At 43.8% G+C, this 18,049-nt stretch overlaps 1 protein-coding gene across 5 annotated transcripts in view; it reads right to left on the bottom strand.

Annotated features, from left to right (window-relative positions):
• CTNND2 (catenin delta 2) overlaps positions 1 to 18,049 on the bottom strand; it is a 913,533-nt gene that overhangs the window by 874,731 nt on the left and 20,753 nt on the right. For all 5 annotated transcript variants that reach the window (XM_056520133.1, XM_056520132.1, XM_056520127.1 and 2 more), the window contains exon 2: positions 870 to 1,008. In XM_056520133.1, the coding sequence (XP_056376108.1) occupies positions 870 to 998 (129 nt within the window). In that variant the 5' untranslated portion in view covers positions 999 to 1,008. The remainder of the gene's footprint in view (positions 1 to 869; positions 1,009 to 18,049) is intronic.

Raw genomic sequence — 18,049 nt, 5'->3', positions numbered from 1 at the left:
TTACTTCAATGAAACTCTGCAGCAGAATTTATGCTGTTTGAATGGGACAGTGGAATTCCATTAACCCCTTAAGGACCCGGGGTTTTTCCCATTTTTGCATTTTCGTTTTTTCCTCCTTACCTTTAAAAAATCATAACTTTCAATTTTGCATCTAAAAATCCATATTTTTTGCACCACCAATTCTACGTTGTAATGAAGTCAGTCATTTTACCCAAAAATCTACGGCGAAACGGAAAAAAAAAATTCATTGTGTGACAAAATTGAAAAAAACACGCCATTTTGTAAATTTTGGGGGCTTCCGTTTCTACACAGTACATTTTTTGGAAAGAATGACACCTTCACTTTATTCTGTAGGTCCATACGATTAAAATGATACCCTACTTATATAGGTTTGATTTTGTTTTACTTCTGGAAAAAAAATCATAACTACATGCAGGAAAATGTATACGTTTGAAATTTTCATCTTCTGACCCCTATAACTTTAAATTTTTCCGCGTATGGGGCGGTATGAGGGCTAATTTTTTGCGCCGCGATCTAAAGTTTATAGCGGTAGCATTTTTGCATAGGACTTAATTTTGTTAGAGGCCGGGCCAGACCCGCTATGACGCGGGGCCACGCCGTGGCCCAGCGTTATAGAACGGGAGCGGACTCAGGACGTACAGGTACGCACTGGGTCCTTAACAGGTTAAAGTTTATTGCTATAAATTCATGCAGAATTTTTATGGAGAATTCCTTGAAAAATTAAGGTATGGCCCAAAAAAAAAAAAAACTGGTAGTGTTAGTGTTCTGCATCAGAGAGGCTGATATTCATCGTTTTAGCTTCATGCAAGACCTATGCGGCAATATAGACATTTGCACAAGCATTTTACCTGTTCCTTAACAGAGGCCAAAATAGCTGAAGTTGTTTCTGCCTCAGAAGCATCACGATTTGAAATGTTCATTTCGGGGCTGGATGAACTAGTTTTATCTGAACATGATGGCTGAGCTGGAACAGGCATTGCTTCTCCCCTATCAAATAAAAAGAAAACACATTGATTAACACAATGTAAAACATGAATACATATGTTCCAACATCACTTCCATGAAACTTGGCAAACATGTTACTTATATGTCAACTACAAACATCGGATAGATAATTTAACCCTTACCCACCCCCATTTGCGACTGTCAGGGTCTATGGAAATGTATGTTTCAGCATAACTTCTAAATTGCAGGAGATATTTTGATAAAACTTCGTACATGTTACTTTTATGTCAAATAAAAATATATGATAGTTAAATTAACCCTAACCTACCCCCCTTACGTGAAGGATGGGGTTTTTGTCTCAAGTCCCATGCAATTATATAGGACTTCCACTACCTTACTCCACAAGCTCTGCTCTGCATCTCCTGGTGAGTGAGTCAGTCTGGCCACACCCCATCTCGCAAAGCCACACTCACCATTTAAGCAACGCCCCTTTTATTTTCTACACTTTTTGTGCATTGGTCCAGCTTGCAAGTCATGCCCACTTCCACAAAACCATGCCTCTTTCTATTTTCGGCCTACAATCTCTTCATCACAACTCAGCACCAACTAATGACAGGATGTGAGGATGAGAGATGAGGTCGGGATATGAGGACAAGTACTTCCATCCATATTGCTTTTCCTCCCTCACAAGGATTAGGTAGGAAAAACCAGGCAACGCCGGGTACTTATAGTTCATAAGGTCGAAAAAAGACCATCAAGTTCAACCTATAACCCTAATGAGTCCCTACTGAGTTGATATAGATCTAGAATCCATAACCTGTAATGTTATTATTCTCCAAAAATGCATCCAGACCCCTTTTAAATTCTTTTACAGAGTTCACCATGACCACCTCCTCTGGCAGAGAATTCCACAGTTTTGCTGCTCTTACAGTAAAGAACCCCCGTCTGTGCTGGTGTAGAAACCTTCTTTCCTCTAAACGGAGAGGATGCCCCCTTTGTTATAGATACAGTCCTGGGTATAAATAGATCATGGGAGAGATCTCTGAACTGTCCCCTGATATATTTATACATAGTTATTATTAGGTCTCACCTAAGCCTTCTTTTTTCTAAACTAAATAACCCTAATTCTGATAATCTTTCTGGGTACTGCAGTCCTCCCATTCCCCATATTACCCTGGTTGCCCGTCTTTGAACCCTCTACAGCTCCACTGTATCTTTCTTGTACACTGGTGCCCAGTACTGTACACAGTATTCTATGTGTGGTCTAACTAGTGATTTGTACAGTGGTAGAATTATTTCCTTGTCGTGGGCATCTATGCCCCTATTGATGCACCCCATGATTTTATTTGCCTTGGCAGCAGCTGCCCGACACTGGTCTCTACAGCTAAATTTACTATTAACTAAGACTCCCAAGTCCTTTTCCATGTCAGTCGTCCCAAGTGTTCTTCCATTTAATAAATAATCCCAGCCCGGATTTTTCCCATGTGCATTACCTTACATTTATTAGTGTTGAGCCTCATCTGCCACTTCCCAGCCCAAACCTCCAACCTATCCAGATCCATTTGTAACAGTGCCCTGTCCTGTATTGTGTTTACTGCTTTACAGAGTTTAGTATCATCTGCAAAGATTGCTACTTTACTATTCAGCCCCTCTACAAGGTCATTCATAAATATATTAAATAGAACAGGACCCAAGACTGACCTATGTGGTACCCCACTAGTAATAGTCACCCAATCAGAATAAGTACCATTAATAACCACCCTCTGTTTCCTATCACTGAGCCAACAACCAGTACTGGCACAGCAGGGGTGTGGCCTGGCTACCAAACTGCATGGACGCTGACTAGCTGAGCTCCGGGATACACAACTTAGACAAGTGGCAAAACACCTCTGTTATCAAGCACGGAGGCTCTGCACTTACTGGTGGCTGCTCCACCTCTACAAGCCCTCTCAGCCTCACCGTCCAGTGTAGCCTCAGGGACCCCCGCGACACAGAGGCAGAATCTCTCTACTCCTCCGGCACATGATGAGGTGGGTGACTGGGCAACTTGTCCTCCCCCTACTCTGGTTTTGTGCCCAAATTTTTTTCTAAGTCGCTTGGTGTGCCGGCAATATGGGTGTAGCTTGTTGTGGGTGTGGCTTGCCACAGGGTGTTTTATTTTTTTTTCCAGAATTGTCTCTACATATTTGTTCTCCCTGTAAGGACCTTACCCCAGAATCAGTCCTCCCCATAATACAGACCCCAGTCGTGTTGCGCAATATACATAGTTACATTAACTGACTCACAATTCACGTCTTTTACGGTCGGCCTCGTACCCCACATCATCACTTGCACTACCCGCCCCCCCCCCCCCATCATCACTTGCACCTTCCATCATCACTTGCACCCCCTCCTCCCCTCATCATCATCTGCACCCCTCATCATCATTTGAACCCCCCTCCTCCCCTCATCATCATTTGCACCCCCTAATAATTTTAACCCCCCTCCCTCCCATCATCATCATCTGCACCCCCCTCCTCATCATCGGCACCCCCACCCCTTCCCCGTCATCATTTGCAGCCCCCCCCCTTCCTCCCATCATCATCATCATCATCATCATCTGAACCCCCTCCTCCTCCTTCTCATCAGCACCCCCCCTTCCTCCCCTCATCATCATGATTTGCACCCCCCCTTCCCTCATCATCATCTGCATCCCCCCCTTCCCCCCTCCCATCACCTTTCCTCCCCTGCTCTGCTAATGCCAGAATGAATAAAAACAAAAACAAAAAAACTTTTACTCACCTATTTCCCACATAGCGATCTCCTGGGCAGCACAAGCTGGCTGCGTTCTTCTCCCACTACAGTGCAAGCGCCGATGAGTGGTGTCATCGGCACCTGCACTGCGTGGGGGCAAAGTTCACAGGTCTCCTCTCAGTGAAGCCGCAGGTCCTGCAGCTCCCACTAAGAGGAGGCTTAAGCTGTGTGTTCGTGTGCACACAGCTTAAAGCGGCACTAACTCACCTGGAGATCCGGGACAAGCGTCCTGGATCCCCATTAGCGGAGTGAGCGCCTCTCGCCCAGAGCCAGCCCCTGATTGAAAGGGATTGCCGACCCCTGATCTAGGCAGCAGAGTCCATCATATTGAAGTTTGGGAATTTGCAGCTTCCCATAATGATTTGATCGACTCCCATCACGCTCCGGAAGATGATATCTCTATGTAGAAAGCCAAAGTCGCAAACATAGAAGACCGCAGTCGGCAAAATAATGTGAAGCTGAGAGGGGTACCAGAAAGTATCTCTCTTGCTGAGATACCAGCATACGTCCTCTCCCTGCTTCATGCAGTTCTCCCCTCCTGCTCTCTTTAGGAGTTGGAAGTGGATCACGCTCATCAGATCCCCCGTCCCATGGAACGTGCAAGGGTACACTTTTTCAACACGAAAGAGTGGCTGATGTAATACCTGCCAGTTGCTGAATTTACTCCATCATATTGAGGAGCATGGCACCCCTGCTCTGTTGCTGGCCAAGAAGGCTTTTGACCAGCTTCACTGGGATTACGCCTTCTCGGCCTTACGACACCTGGGTTTCTCTGGAGAATTTTTCGGTGCGATTATATCGCTGGAATCTTTGCCATCTGTGAGGGTATTAGTTAACAGTACCTTATCAGATGAGTTTACTATCACTAAAGGAACAAGGCAGGGGTGCCTGCTTTCCCCCCCTTGATAGACAATCTTTGTATGGAGCCCCTTGCCCAATCGCTAAGGTCCTGTCCTCAGATCAAGGGAGTAACTATTGGCAACAAGGACCACATCATCTTATAGGATGTGATCTTATCCCTGACAGACCCCTCTGTGTTGGTCCCTGCTGCTATGCGGCTTATAGACCATTTTGGCACACTCTCCTATGGATAGGGAATACCGTATTTATCGGCGTATAACACGCACTTTTAAAACTTAAATTTAGGGCAAAAAGTCTGCGTGTTATACGCCGATAAGTCTTCTGGTCACTGATTTAAAGCAGCCGCAGCAGCGTCTGCTTGTTAAGTATTAACAGCACGGCCGCGGCCACTTTAAATCAGTGACCAGCGGCGTCTCCTCCCCGCTCTGTCACTTGTTTCCTCCCGCACTATCTACAGATACTGGTGTGGTGGATAGTGCGGGAGATGCTGATTAAAATGAGCCCTACACTATTGTTTCCTCCCGCACTATCCACCACACCAGTTCCTGTGGATCGTGCGGGAGACGAGTTTCACTTTTCATTTTCCCTCCCTCATCATTCCCCCCTCCCTCATCATTCCCCCTTTCCCAGCTTTTTATTGTTTTGTTTATCTTCCTTACCCGTCTGCGCTTCGGCAGGTCAGGTCAGGCGGGGGGGCGGGGGTCTTACGGGGTCAGTGAAGCAGATGAGTTATGTGCTTCTCTGTGCGGCATCACTTCACTTCCTGTAGTCCCCGCCGAAAAGTGACATCCGTGATGCAGCACAGAGAAGCCGGGAGAGGACGTAACTCATCTGCTTCACTGACCCCACAAGACAGCCGAAGCGCAGACAAGTAAGGAAAGGGGAAGAGTGATCTTCAACCTGTGGACCTCCAGATGTTGCAAAACTACAACTCCCAGCATGCCCGGACAGCAGTTGGCTGTCCAGGCCTACTGGGAGTTGTAGTTTTGCAACATCTGGAGGTCCGCAGGTTGAAGACCACTGGATGCCATAGGAGGAACATGATGGGGGGGAATGATGAGGGACATGATGAGACAGGGTGGGGGGGGATGATGAGGGGGGAATGATGGGGGACATGATGAGACAGGGTGGGGGGGATGAGGAGGGGGAATGATGAGGGACATGATGAGGGGGGAATGATGAGACAGGGTGGGGGGGATGATGAGGGGGAATGATGAGGGACATGATGAGGGGGGAATGATGAGACAGGGTGGGGGATGATGAGGAGGAATGATGGGGGGACATGATGAGATAGGGAGGGGGGAATGATGAGGGACATGATGAGACAGGGTGGGGGACATGATGAGACAGGGTGGGGGGGATGATGAGGGGGGACATGATGAGACAGGGGGAAATGATGGTGGGGGGAGGCACTAAATGCTTAATGTCTGTATGGCTAGTGGTGGTCTATGACAGGGGGAAATGATGAGACATGGGGAGATGATGAGACATGGGGGGTGGCGATGAGAGGGGTAAATGTGGCACAGGGACTAATAAAAGGGAAGGAATCATGTGGCACTGGAGGGGACGGGACCAAACTGAGGTGCAGAAGAAAACGAAGTTGGGGGGGATGATGTGTCATTTAACATTTTATTTTTTTTACTTAAAATTTCCCTGTTAAAATGGGGGTGCGTGTTATACGCCAGTGCGTGTTATACGCCGATAAATACGGTACGTTGTATTTTGCCACAGATGTCCTTTAATGCAGCTAAGACACAGGCCTTACCATTGCACCTCCCTGACTGCCTAATTAACGACTTGAAAAAAGCAGCACCTCTTTGACTGGCAATCTAAAAAAAAGTGTCCCCTACCTAGGTATGAAATGGTCTTTTCCCACCAACACCCTCTTTAAACTTAAATTACAAGCTTTTTTTGGCAGACATTGAGGCGGAAGCAAGACGACTGGTGAACTTTGATATATCATGGATGGGTAGGGTGGCCACGTTCAAAATGTTGCTGCTCCCTAGGTTCCTCTACCTATTTAGAACAGTCCCACTTACACTCCCGAATTCTTTTTTCACAACAGCACAAACTTTGGTTTCCAAATTCATATGGGCAGACAGGAGACCTAGGATAGCGCAACATATTCTGTCCGCTTCTAGAGTGGTTGGAGGATTGGGGGTCCCCGACATACGGGTGTATTATTTGGCCACTGTGGTAAGTAATCTGAGATACTGGCTTAAAAATGACATCGCCAAACCCTGGGTGCATATAGAGAGCTTTTAAACCTCCCCTTAATGTACCTCAGATGTAATTTCACTCCCGTTTTGGTCCCTTTTGACTCTTCATACCGCTAACCCAATAGTTAGGGCATCTGACACAGCTTGGACATCCAACTTGACTAACTGCTGCATCCTTTACGAGAGGTCCTCCGGCTACAGGCAGACGTTATAGCTGGTATGGCCTTTTTGTTCCTAGATATGGACACTGTCCCTCCCCCCCCTAGGGCTATAACCTGACTCCTTTTCATAATCGCCAAGGTTACGCTTGCCTGTCGATGGAAAACACCTGATATATCCCCAATAGCTGACATCGTTCAGAAACTTAACACTACATGCTTTTATGAAAAAAAAAAAAACTATTTCCCTAGGCTCGGGTTCTTACAAAATGTTTTATGTCAAATGGAAACCCTGGCTCCTATCAAACACATAATACGGTGCCCGCCATTCCCCATTGAATTTCATTGCTACATTTCAACCATTATGCAGTCATGTTATTGTGGTCTTGTGGACCTGTGCTATCATAGGCACCTTAAAATGGTCAATGATGTCCTCTGCATAGCTAAGAGAGCGTAGGAATATTTCATAGGCATGTTTCAGGTTCATTGTACTATGATGCTCACCCCCTTATCCTCGCCCCTGTTGTAATAGTTCCTGTGTCCCTCAACTGCTCCCACCACCTTGTTTTTCCTCTACCCCTCCCCCCTTCCTTTCATCCAGCCCATTCTATGGGTACTGAGATGTATTTCCATTTTGCATTCCCTGCATATAATCTGCATTTGCACTGTTATGGATGTGGTAGAGCTTTTCCCACCACAGCACAGCTGCGTATAATTCATCATCCTGCTGCACCTTCTTGATAAATAAGATGCACACTAGTCAAACCCACCACCCAAATAAGCATGGGAAAATAGCTCTACCGTAAACATTATTTGATAAATCTGGGCCATTATCTTTGAATAAAAAGCATCATCCCCTTTTCCTCATTATACTATGTTAACATGGCAAAATGTATGTGTGGAATTTGGCATGCCGCAGAGTCCCATTGATAGGATTCTGTTGAAATCCTGATTTCAGCATCCACAAAAAACATTAAATATGTTCGATACCTTTGCGGATTCCACTTGGAAATGCATTGCCATCTATGAGATGGGACAATTCCGAGTGATCCTAGTGCCGGCATGTTCTCTGCTGTCTGTGGAATGTCCGCACAGAAATTTTTGGTGTGGACATTCCACAGTGTAAACATAGCATTACATAGCCCTGATCATGACTTATAATAGCTTTTCCCCACAGGCACTCATTAACCCCATTACTCATTAGCCTGTTTTGACCTTGATGACCAAGGCCAATTTTTAAAATCTGACATGTGTCCCCCTATTTGGTTAAAAGCGTTCCAAAGTTATTCTTAGGGTGCATTCACACCATGTTTTGTACATACGGGTGCCGAATACGGCAGGGGGAGGGGCAAACCGGGCGTTCCTGTACCCCAGCCGGATCAGCCCGTGACTCCATTTACTTTAATAATCCGACCGGAGTCAGGCTGGGTTCACACTACATTTTTGCCATATTGTTTTCAATCCGTTTTTCTAAATAAAACCGTATGGCAAAAAAACAGATGGAAAAAAGTAAACCGTATGCGTTTTTAAACAGCATACTGTTTTTAACCCCTTAAGGACCGGGGGTTTTTCCGTTTTTGCATTTTCGTTTTTTGCTCCTTGCCTTTAAAAAATCATAACTCTTTCAAATTTACACCTAAAAATCCATATGATGGCTTATTTTTTGCGCCACCAATTCTACTTTGTAATGACGTCAGTCATTTTGCCCAAAAATCTATGGTGAAGCGGGAAAAAAAATCATTGTGCGACAAAATTGAAAAAAAAAACGCTGTTTTGTAACTTTTGGGGGCTTCCGTTTCTACGTAGTACATTTTTTGGTAAAAATGATACCTGATATGTATTCTGTAGGTCCATACGATTAAAATGATACCCTACTTATATAGGTTTGATTTTGTCGGACTTCTGGAAAAAATCATAACTACATGCAGGAAAATTAATACGTTTAAAATTGTCATCTTCTGACCCCTATAACTTTTTTATTTTTCTGTGTATGGGGCGGTATGAGGGCTCATTTTTTGCGCCGTGATCTGAAGTTTTTAACGGTACCATGTTTGCATTGATAGGACTTATTGATCACTTTTTATTCATTTTTAAATTATATAAAAAGTGACCAAAAATGCACTATTTTGGACTTTGGAATTTTTTTGCGCGCACGCCATTGACCGAGCAGTTTAATTAATGATATATTTTTATAATTCGGACATTTCCGCACGCGGTGATACCATATATGTTTATTTTTATTTTTATTTACACTGTGTTTTTTTTTTATTGGAAAAGGGGGGTGATTCAAACTTTTAATAGGGGAGGAGTTAAATGATCTTTATTCACTTTTTTTTTCCACTTTTTTTTTGCAGTGTTATAGGTCCCATAGGGACCTATAACACTGCACAGACTGATCTTCTATGTTGATCACTGGTTTCTCATAAGAAACCAGTGATCAATGATTCTGCCGCATGACTGCTCATGCCTGGATCTCAGGCACTGAGCAGTCATTCGGCGATCGGACAGCGAGGAGGCAGGAAGGGGCCCTCCCGCTGTCCTGTCAGCTGTTCGGGATGCCGCGATTAGCCGCGGCTATCCCGAACAGCACGACTGAGCTAGTCGGGAACTTTCACTTTCACTTTTAGCCGCGCGGCTCAGCTCTGAGCGCGCGGCTAAAGGGTTAATAGCGCGCGGCGCCGCGATCGGCGCTGCGCGCTATTAGAGGCGGGTCCCGGCTTCACTATGACGCCGGGCCCGCCGTGATATGACGCGGGGTTACTGTGTAACCCCGCGTTCTATCAGAAGAGCAGGACCAAGGACGTACCGGTACGTCCTTGGTCCTTAAGGGGTTAAAAATGCATACAGTTCCGTCAGTTTTTATAGAAAAAAAACCATACGTTTTTGAAAATTTTGTCCATTTTTAATGGGAGGGGTCTTGGGTGGGGACTTTAGGATTCAAATGCGCATGTGCAGAGTAAAAACGCATACGTTTTTCCCGTATGGAACCGTATACATGTGCGTTTCCCATTGACGTCCATGTTAAAAAAAACGTATGCGGTTGCAGTACGGTTTTTAAACCGGAGTCAAAACCGTGGTTGACCACAATTTTGTCTCCGGTTTAAAAACCGTACTGCAACCGCATACGTTTTTTTTAACATGGACGTCAATGGGAAACATGCGAGGAGGTAGAGGAAAAAAGGACCAACGAAATTCCAGGCGCTGCTAGCTCAAAAACACCGGAGGCAATGGGTTATAGATGAAAGATCCTGGCAGGGATCAGATTTATTAAAACAACAAAAGTACAGATGACGCGTTTCGAGGGTAAACCCCTCTTCATCAGATCATGCTGATCTGATGAAGAGGGGTTTACCCTCGAAACGCGTCATCTGTACTTTTGTTGTTTTAATAAATATGATCCCTGCCAGGATCTTTCATCTATAACCCATTGCCTCCGGTGTTTTTGAGCTAGCAGCGCCTGGAATTTCGTTGGTCCTTTTTTCCTCTACCTCCTCGCATACTTCAACAGGACAGGTTCACCTGCCTCCTGCGGACCCTCCGGCTGAGCAGCCTGCTCCACCTTTAGACCTCTGTTTGAGGTGATACGCATCATTTCTTCTTCTCCAAGGTGAGCAGCCACTATTAAGGGGCTTTATTTCCCCACCTACTCTCAAGGGTAATACACGAGGCGCCGTTTGCGGTTCCATACGGGAAAACGTATACGTTTTTACTTTGCACATGCGCATTTGAATCCTTAAGTCCCCACCCAAGACCCCTCCCATTAAAAATGGACAACATTTTCAAAAACGTATGGGTTTTTTTTCTATAAAAACTGACGGAACTGTATGTACTTTTAAAAACAGTATACTGTTTAAAAACGCATACGGTTTACTTTTTTCCATACTGTTCCATCCGTTTTTTTGCCATACGGTTTTCTTTAGAAAAATGGATTGAAAACAGTATGGCAAAAACGTAGTGTGAACCCAGCCTCAAACGGTGACTCCGGTCGGCTCAGTTTTGACCCGTATGCGGTTTTGGACCGGACCTAAAACCGTATTATACTACGGTTTTAGGTCCGGTCAGCAAAGCGCAGGAAACCTCCCCCTGTCGGATCCGGCACCCATATGAACAAAACGTGGTGTGAACGCACCCTTACGAAAGCAATTTTAAGTTAGTTTTTTCTTGACATATTGTACTTTACATTTGTGGTAAATTTAGATTATTTATTTAGCGTTTTTTTTTTTTTTTGTGATATAACCCCTTAAGGACTCAGCGTTTTTCCATTTTCATTTTTCCTTATCCCCTTCTAAAAATAACTCTTACAATTTTGCACATAAAATTCCATATGATGGCTTATTTTTTGCACCACCAATTCTACTTTGCAGTGACATTAGTCATTTTACCAAGAAATACAAGGCGGAACGGAAAAAAAAAAATGTCATTGTGCGACAAAATTCAAGAAAAAACGGGCTTCCGTTTCTATGCTGTGCATTTTTCAGTAAAAATGACACCTTAACTTTATTCTGTAGGTCCATTGATTCTGTAGGTTTGATATTGTCGTACTTCTGAAATAAAAAGGGACCAAAAATATGATATTTTGGACTTTGGAATTTTTTTGCGCGTAAGCCATTGACCGTGCGGTTTAATTAACAATATATTTTTATAGTTCAGACATTTACGCATGCGGCGATACCCCATTTATTTATTTTTATTTCTATTTACAGTTTTTTTTATGGGAAAAGGGGGGCAATTCAAACTTTTATTAGGGAAGGGGTTAAATTACCTTTTTCTTGCAGTGTTATAGCTCCCATAGGGGGCTATAACACTTCACACACTGACCTTTTACCCTGATCCATGCAAAGCCATAGCTTTCCATGGATCAGCGTAATAGTGGTTGATTGCTCAAGCACAAGGGCTAATAGAAGAAATGGAGTTACAAATTTTGGGAGGCTTTTTCTCCAATTACCCCTTGTGAAAAATGAAAATTTTGGGTAACACCAGCATTTTTGTGAAAAAAAAATCAAATTTTTCATTTTCTGTTCTGGCACCATAGGGGCTTCCTAAATGCGACATGCCCCTCTAAAAACTATTTCAGCAAAATTTGCTTTCCAAAAGCCAAATGTGACTTCTCTTCTGAACATTGTAGTTCGCCCGCAGAGCACTTTACATCCACATATCGGGTATTTCCATACTCTGGAGAAAAAGCCTCCCAAAATTTGTAACCCCATTTCTTCTGAGTATGGAAATACCCCATATGTGGATGTAAAGTGCTCTGCGGGTGAACTACAGGGTGGGCCATTTATCCATTTATATGGATACACCGTAATAAAATGGGAATGGTTGGTGATATTAACTTCCTGTTTGTGGCACATTAGTATATGTGGGGGGGGGGGGGAACTTTTCAAGATGGGTGGTGACCATGGCGGCCATTTTGAATCCAACTTTTGTTTTTTCAATAGGAAGAGGGTCATGTGACATCAAACTTATTGGGAATTTCACAAGAAAAACAATGTGCTTGGTTTTAACATAACTTTATTCTTTCATGAGTTATTTACAAGTTTCTGACCACTTATAAAATGTGTTCAATGTGCTGCTCATTGTGTTGGATTGTCAATGCAACCCTCTTCTCCCACTCTTCACACACTGATAGCAACACCGCAGGAGAAATGCTAGCACAGGCTTCCAGTATCCGTAGTTTCTTGTGCTGCACATCTCGTATCTTCACAGCATAGACAATTGCCTTCAGATGACCCCAAAGATAAAAGTCTAAGGGGGTCAGATTGGGAGACCTTGGGGGCCATTCAACTGGCCCACGACGACCAATCCCCTTTCCAGGAAACTGTTCATCTAGGAATCTAGGAATGCTCGGATCTGACACCCATAATGTGGTGGTGCACCATCTTGCTGGAAAAACTCAGGGATCGTGCCAGCTTCAGTGCATAAAGAGGGAAACACATCATCATGTAGCAATTTCGCATATCCAGTGGCTTTGAGGTTTCCATTGATGAAGAATAGCCCCACTATCTTTGTACCCCATATACCACACCATACCATCAATTTTTGTGTTCCAACAGTCTTGGAGGGATCTATCCAATGTGGGTTAGTGTCAGACCAATAGAGGTGGTTTTGTTTGTTAACTTCACCATTCACATAAAAGTTTAACTCATCACTGAACAAAATCTTCTGCGTAAACTGAGGGTCCTGTTCCAATATTTGTTTTGCCCATTCGGCAGCACCTGAAACTATGGATACTGGAAGCATGTGCTAGCATTTCTCCTGCGGTGTTGCTATCAGTGTGTGAAGAGTGGGAGAAGAGGGTTGCAATGACAATCCAACACAATGGGCAGCACATTGAACACATTTTATAAGTGGTCTGAAACTTGTAAATAACTCATGAAAGAATAAAATTACGTTAAAACCAAGCACATCGTTGTTTTTCTTGTGAAATTTCCAATAAGTTTGATGTGTCACATGACCCTCTTCCTATTGAAAAAACAAAAGTTGGATTCAAAATGGCCGCCATGGTCACCACCCATCTTGAAAAGTTTCCCCCCCCCCCCCTCACATATACTAATGTGCCACAAACAAGAAGTTAATAACAACCATTCCCATTTTATTAAGGTGTATCCATATAAATGACCCACCCTGTATCTCTCTCTCCCTCTATCTATATTACTGTATGGTTCTACGTTATCATATAGGATTAATACACATGGCCATATGTATATCCACTAGGTACAAGTAACAAGTGACACCGAAAGATTAGTAGCAGGAGGGAGTGTGCCATCTGCTGTAGTCCCCTCAATATGGCCCACCCTGGGACAATCTTGGGGTATTGTTTATAATCTTCTTAAATGTTGATTTTACTATTAATATAGCAGATTAGCGCATGTCCTTATCTTCATCTGGGATGTTTTGCTAACTGACTGGTTGCTTTATACCGAACCATATAACCATTGCTAATTGAGGTGGTGCGAGTATGAATATCATTGCTATATCTTTCCATACTGTTATCTAATATTGAGGTGGTGTTATTATTTGCACAGCTCCGTGTATCGATAACCTGCTACTCTCGATACATCATAACATGCTGCAGTTATAAACATTACTATCAAAATATAATATATATATATATATATATATATATATATATATATATACACACACACACATATATATATACACACACACACATATATACACACACACACACACTTTTTTCATTGCTGTATTGCAGGCTATATTTTGGGATATATTAATTTTGTCTATCATAACTAGCTCTATAGCCGGTTAGCTTTTTGCAAGGGTCATCTCCCCCTTCTTATGCATCTTTTGGTAATAGGTCTGATTAGTTTCTACGGTTTCATCAGGGAACCAGACGGTTTAAACGCGCTGGACAATTACATTTGGAACCTATTTTTAGTTAAGCACTGGGTTGCTGGTCTATACCAGTGCTTTCACCATTTTTTGTTACTCACTTGTAGCTTCTGGACGGTTACGGACCACCAAGCATTTTTTCTATTATTTTATCTGTTTCATCGTTTGTTGTTTTTCTCCCTCACTTATGTAAGTTAGGGAACGGCACCGTGGTTGAGGCCACCCTGTTAATAAGGGGGGGGGGGGTCCCTCAAAAGGCAGGGACAGAGGGAGGGGTCATATAGCTTGAGTATGCACTTACCCCTTGTTTTTTCATTTCTAAGAGTCTCAGTTACTACATCTAACAGAAACCACCTAACATCAGTCATCTTCTATGTGGGTTACCTAATCTAAATATATACCCCCCTTACTGTACCCTGATAAGATCCTGTCTATCTACTGCTCTGGAGTCCGTGACCATCTCCAGACATCTACACACATTTTTGCACTGGTATTGCACAATTCACTATGTGTATTATTAATATATTAGTTAGGTTATGATTTCTTTTTAACCATAAGACAATAAAGGTTATGTTTTATCATTAACAAAAATGAGGCTTGTTTCAGTCGGTGATAATACAACTAAAGGATTGTGTCTGAGGAACCCACCAACTGTTGACTGGGGGTAACAGATGTCACTTGTTATGAAGCGGATGACCGTGTTAACCAATCGCTGATGGCAGATGGGTTGCTGGTCGAGACACGACCGCTAGATGATACAGGGAGATCAGGCCTCTCGCTGCAACTCCGGCTGCCACTTGCCCCTAGTCTGCTGCGACCTCTGCCTGCGCCTGATAAATTTAGGCCTCTGCCACTCCTCTGTGCACTTCCTGGCACTTCTCGTCCTGGCACTTCTCTGCATATATGAGGGGAGTACAATACGCTTCACTACGCTTAAAACAGTATTTGTATAGAACAACAGCAGGTGTGAACTTTTGGCTGTTCTTCCACAGTATCTTGACCCTTGAGACTTTAAACAGGAACAAAATGGTACACCACTTAGATGTATGTATGTATGTATGTATGTGCTATGTACTTATGAGGGCAGAAAAAAGGGCTACAGTACGCTTAAAAAAGTATTTGTGCACAACACCAGCAGTACACACCAGTGCTGCAGCACACATTGTGCAATTTTGGGTGTAGTACACAGCAACTCTCTCTCATCTCACTCCATATCAGTGCTTCTAGACAGGATTTGTGCTTGAGCTGAATCACTGCTGTTCTTCTGTGCAACACACTGCTCTCTGTAATATAACACTGTAGACAGTGACTGGGAGGTGAATCGCTGCAGTAAGAAAGCTTTTCTGTGAAACACACACTGTTCTCTGTCCCTCTCTCAACACAATGCTGAATTGTGCAACAGAATGCTGACTTGACTAGGAGGCGAATCGCTGCTGGAGAAAGCTTTTCTGTGTAACACAAACACACACACACACACACACACACACACACACAGGGCTGTCTGTCCCCATATATCTCTCTGCAGTGTAAGGATGAAGTGACTGGCCGCAATATGGCTGCCGATTATATAGGGCTGTGACATCACAGGGGTGACTGGCTGCTGACAGGCTGCATCCTGCATGTGATTCAGGGTCATTCCATCTACCCTTGTTCCCGCCTTCCCAGGATTCCTTGCCCCATGTCCTCACATGTGGATCCGCCATTTTAGATGCCCTGGAGCCTGGACCGCACTAAAAATGGATTTTAATGAATTTTTCCTGAAATTCATAACGAATTCGGATTAGTCAGATTCGATTCGCTCATCCCTATGTATGACACAAGCAAAAAAAAAATTTATGGTGGGAAAATGAAAGGAAAACCGCATAGTTCCACATTTTTGCAATACCAAATTTTTGGGGGGGTTTTTTTGCGTGAAATTAGGGAATTTTTTGGGGGGGAAAGGAGCTTATTCTCTTTTATTAAAAAAAAAATTCTTGCAATCTTTTGATTGCTTTTACTGTTCAGTGCTGTGCATAGGCATAACACTGATGTCTGCTAGAAGGCAGACCAGAGGAGAAGATCATAGATTGCCAGGAACAGGTGAGTGAAAGTGAAGCTTTGGAGGCCATCTTGATTCCAGGCAACAGTTTAGGGCCAAAAAGGGGGTATTTCCCTACTCGGGAGAAATTGTGTTACAAATTTAGGGGGGCTTTTGCACCTTTTACCCTTTATGAGGAGAAAAACTTGTTAGTGTTGCCCCATATTTTTCATTTTCACAAGAGGTAAAAATAGAAAAAGACCCTAAAAATTTTTAACACAATTTCTCCCAGCTATGGAAATACCCCATATGTGGACATAAAGTGCTCTGCGGGCAGACAACATGGCTCAGGAGTGAGTGAGCACAATGTATATTTGAGGCCGAAATTGGTAATTTGCATTGGAATGGCTGATCATTGCAGAGGTCCCAAGGTAAAGTCAAAAATAATAAAATAAATAAACATACAACACCCAAATGTGACCCTATTTTGGAAATTTCACCCTTCCCCTCAAGGAATGAAAAAGGGGTGCAGTGAGTATTTACACCCAACAGGTGCCTAATAGATTTTTGGAACAGTGGTCCGTGAAAAATAATAATATAAAGTTTCTCTTATTCACAGCCCACTGTCCCAAAAATCTGTCAAACGCCTGTGGGGTAGTTTCTAAAATCGGGTCACATGAATAGGGGTTTCCACTGTTCTGGTAACATGTGTGCTTTATAGACGCAGCATGGCCCCCAAAAACTATTCCAGCCAAATCCTCTCTCCAAAAGCTCAAAGGTGTGCCTTCACTTCTGAGTCCTGCCAAGCACCTGCCGTGCATTTTATTTTTATTATTTCCATACCTGGGAGAAATAGTGTTAAACATTTTTTGGGGAGTTTTTCTCCATTTATTCCTTGTGAAAATGAACAATTGAACCCCCCCCCCCCCCCCCCCCCCGACATGCGATGGCCCCGACATATGATCAAATCGACATACGATGGCCTCTCAGAGGCCATCGCATGTCGATGTCAGCATCGACATACAATGCTTTTATATGTCGGGGCCATTGCATTAACTGCTATCCGACAGCGCAAAATGCTTAAGCTGCTGCCGGATAGCAGTTTAAGCATCCGGGAGAGGTTCGCTTACCTATCCCCGCTGCTCCGGGTCCACTTTGCGATCCTCCGGCGTCTTCTGTATCTTCTCCAGGGTCCGGGCCTCGCTTTTCGGTGTCGTTATTACGTCGCTACGCACGCCGTGCCGGCGCAGCAGCGTAATAACGTCACCAGAAAGCGAGGCACGGACCCTGCAGAACATGCAGAAAAAGCCGGAGGATCGCGAAGACGACACCGGAGCAGCGGGACAGCAGCGGGAGCCCCTGGGACAGCATCGGGAGCGGTGAGGACGCGGTCCGGAGCAGCGGGGACAGGTGAGTGTAACTTCCTATACTTTACATTGCACAGATCCCTCAACATACGATGAATTCGACACATGATGGGTCGTTTGGAACAAATTACCATCGTATGTTGAGGGACCACTGTATTTCCATATTTAGAAGAAATTGGGTTAAACATTTTGGAGGGACTTTTTCTCCTTTTACCCCTTGTAAAAATTAAAAATTTGGGGCTAAAACAACATGTTACAGTCAAAAATCAACATTTTTTTTACACTGTCTCCACTTTGCTGCTATTCCTGTTA

The sequence above is a fragment of the Hyla sarda genome, chromosome 5 (genome assembly GCF_029499605.1).
Source record: "Hyla sarda isolate aHylSar1 chromosome 5, aHylSar1.hap1, whole genome shotgun sequence".
NCBI classification, from domain to species: Eukaryota; Metazoa; Chordata; class Amphibia; order Anura; family Hylidae; genus Hyla; species Hyla sarda.
The sequence above is the reverse complement of the archived record's forward strand: the minus strand, read 5'-3'. Positions and strand labels throughout refer to the sequence as shown.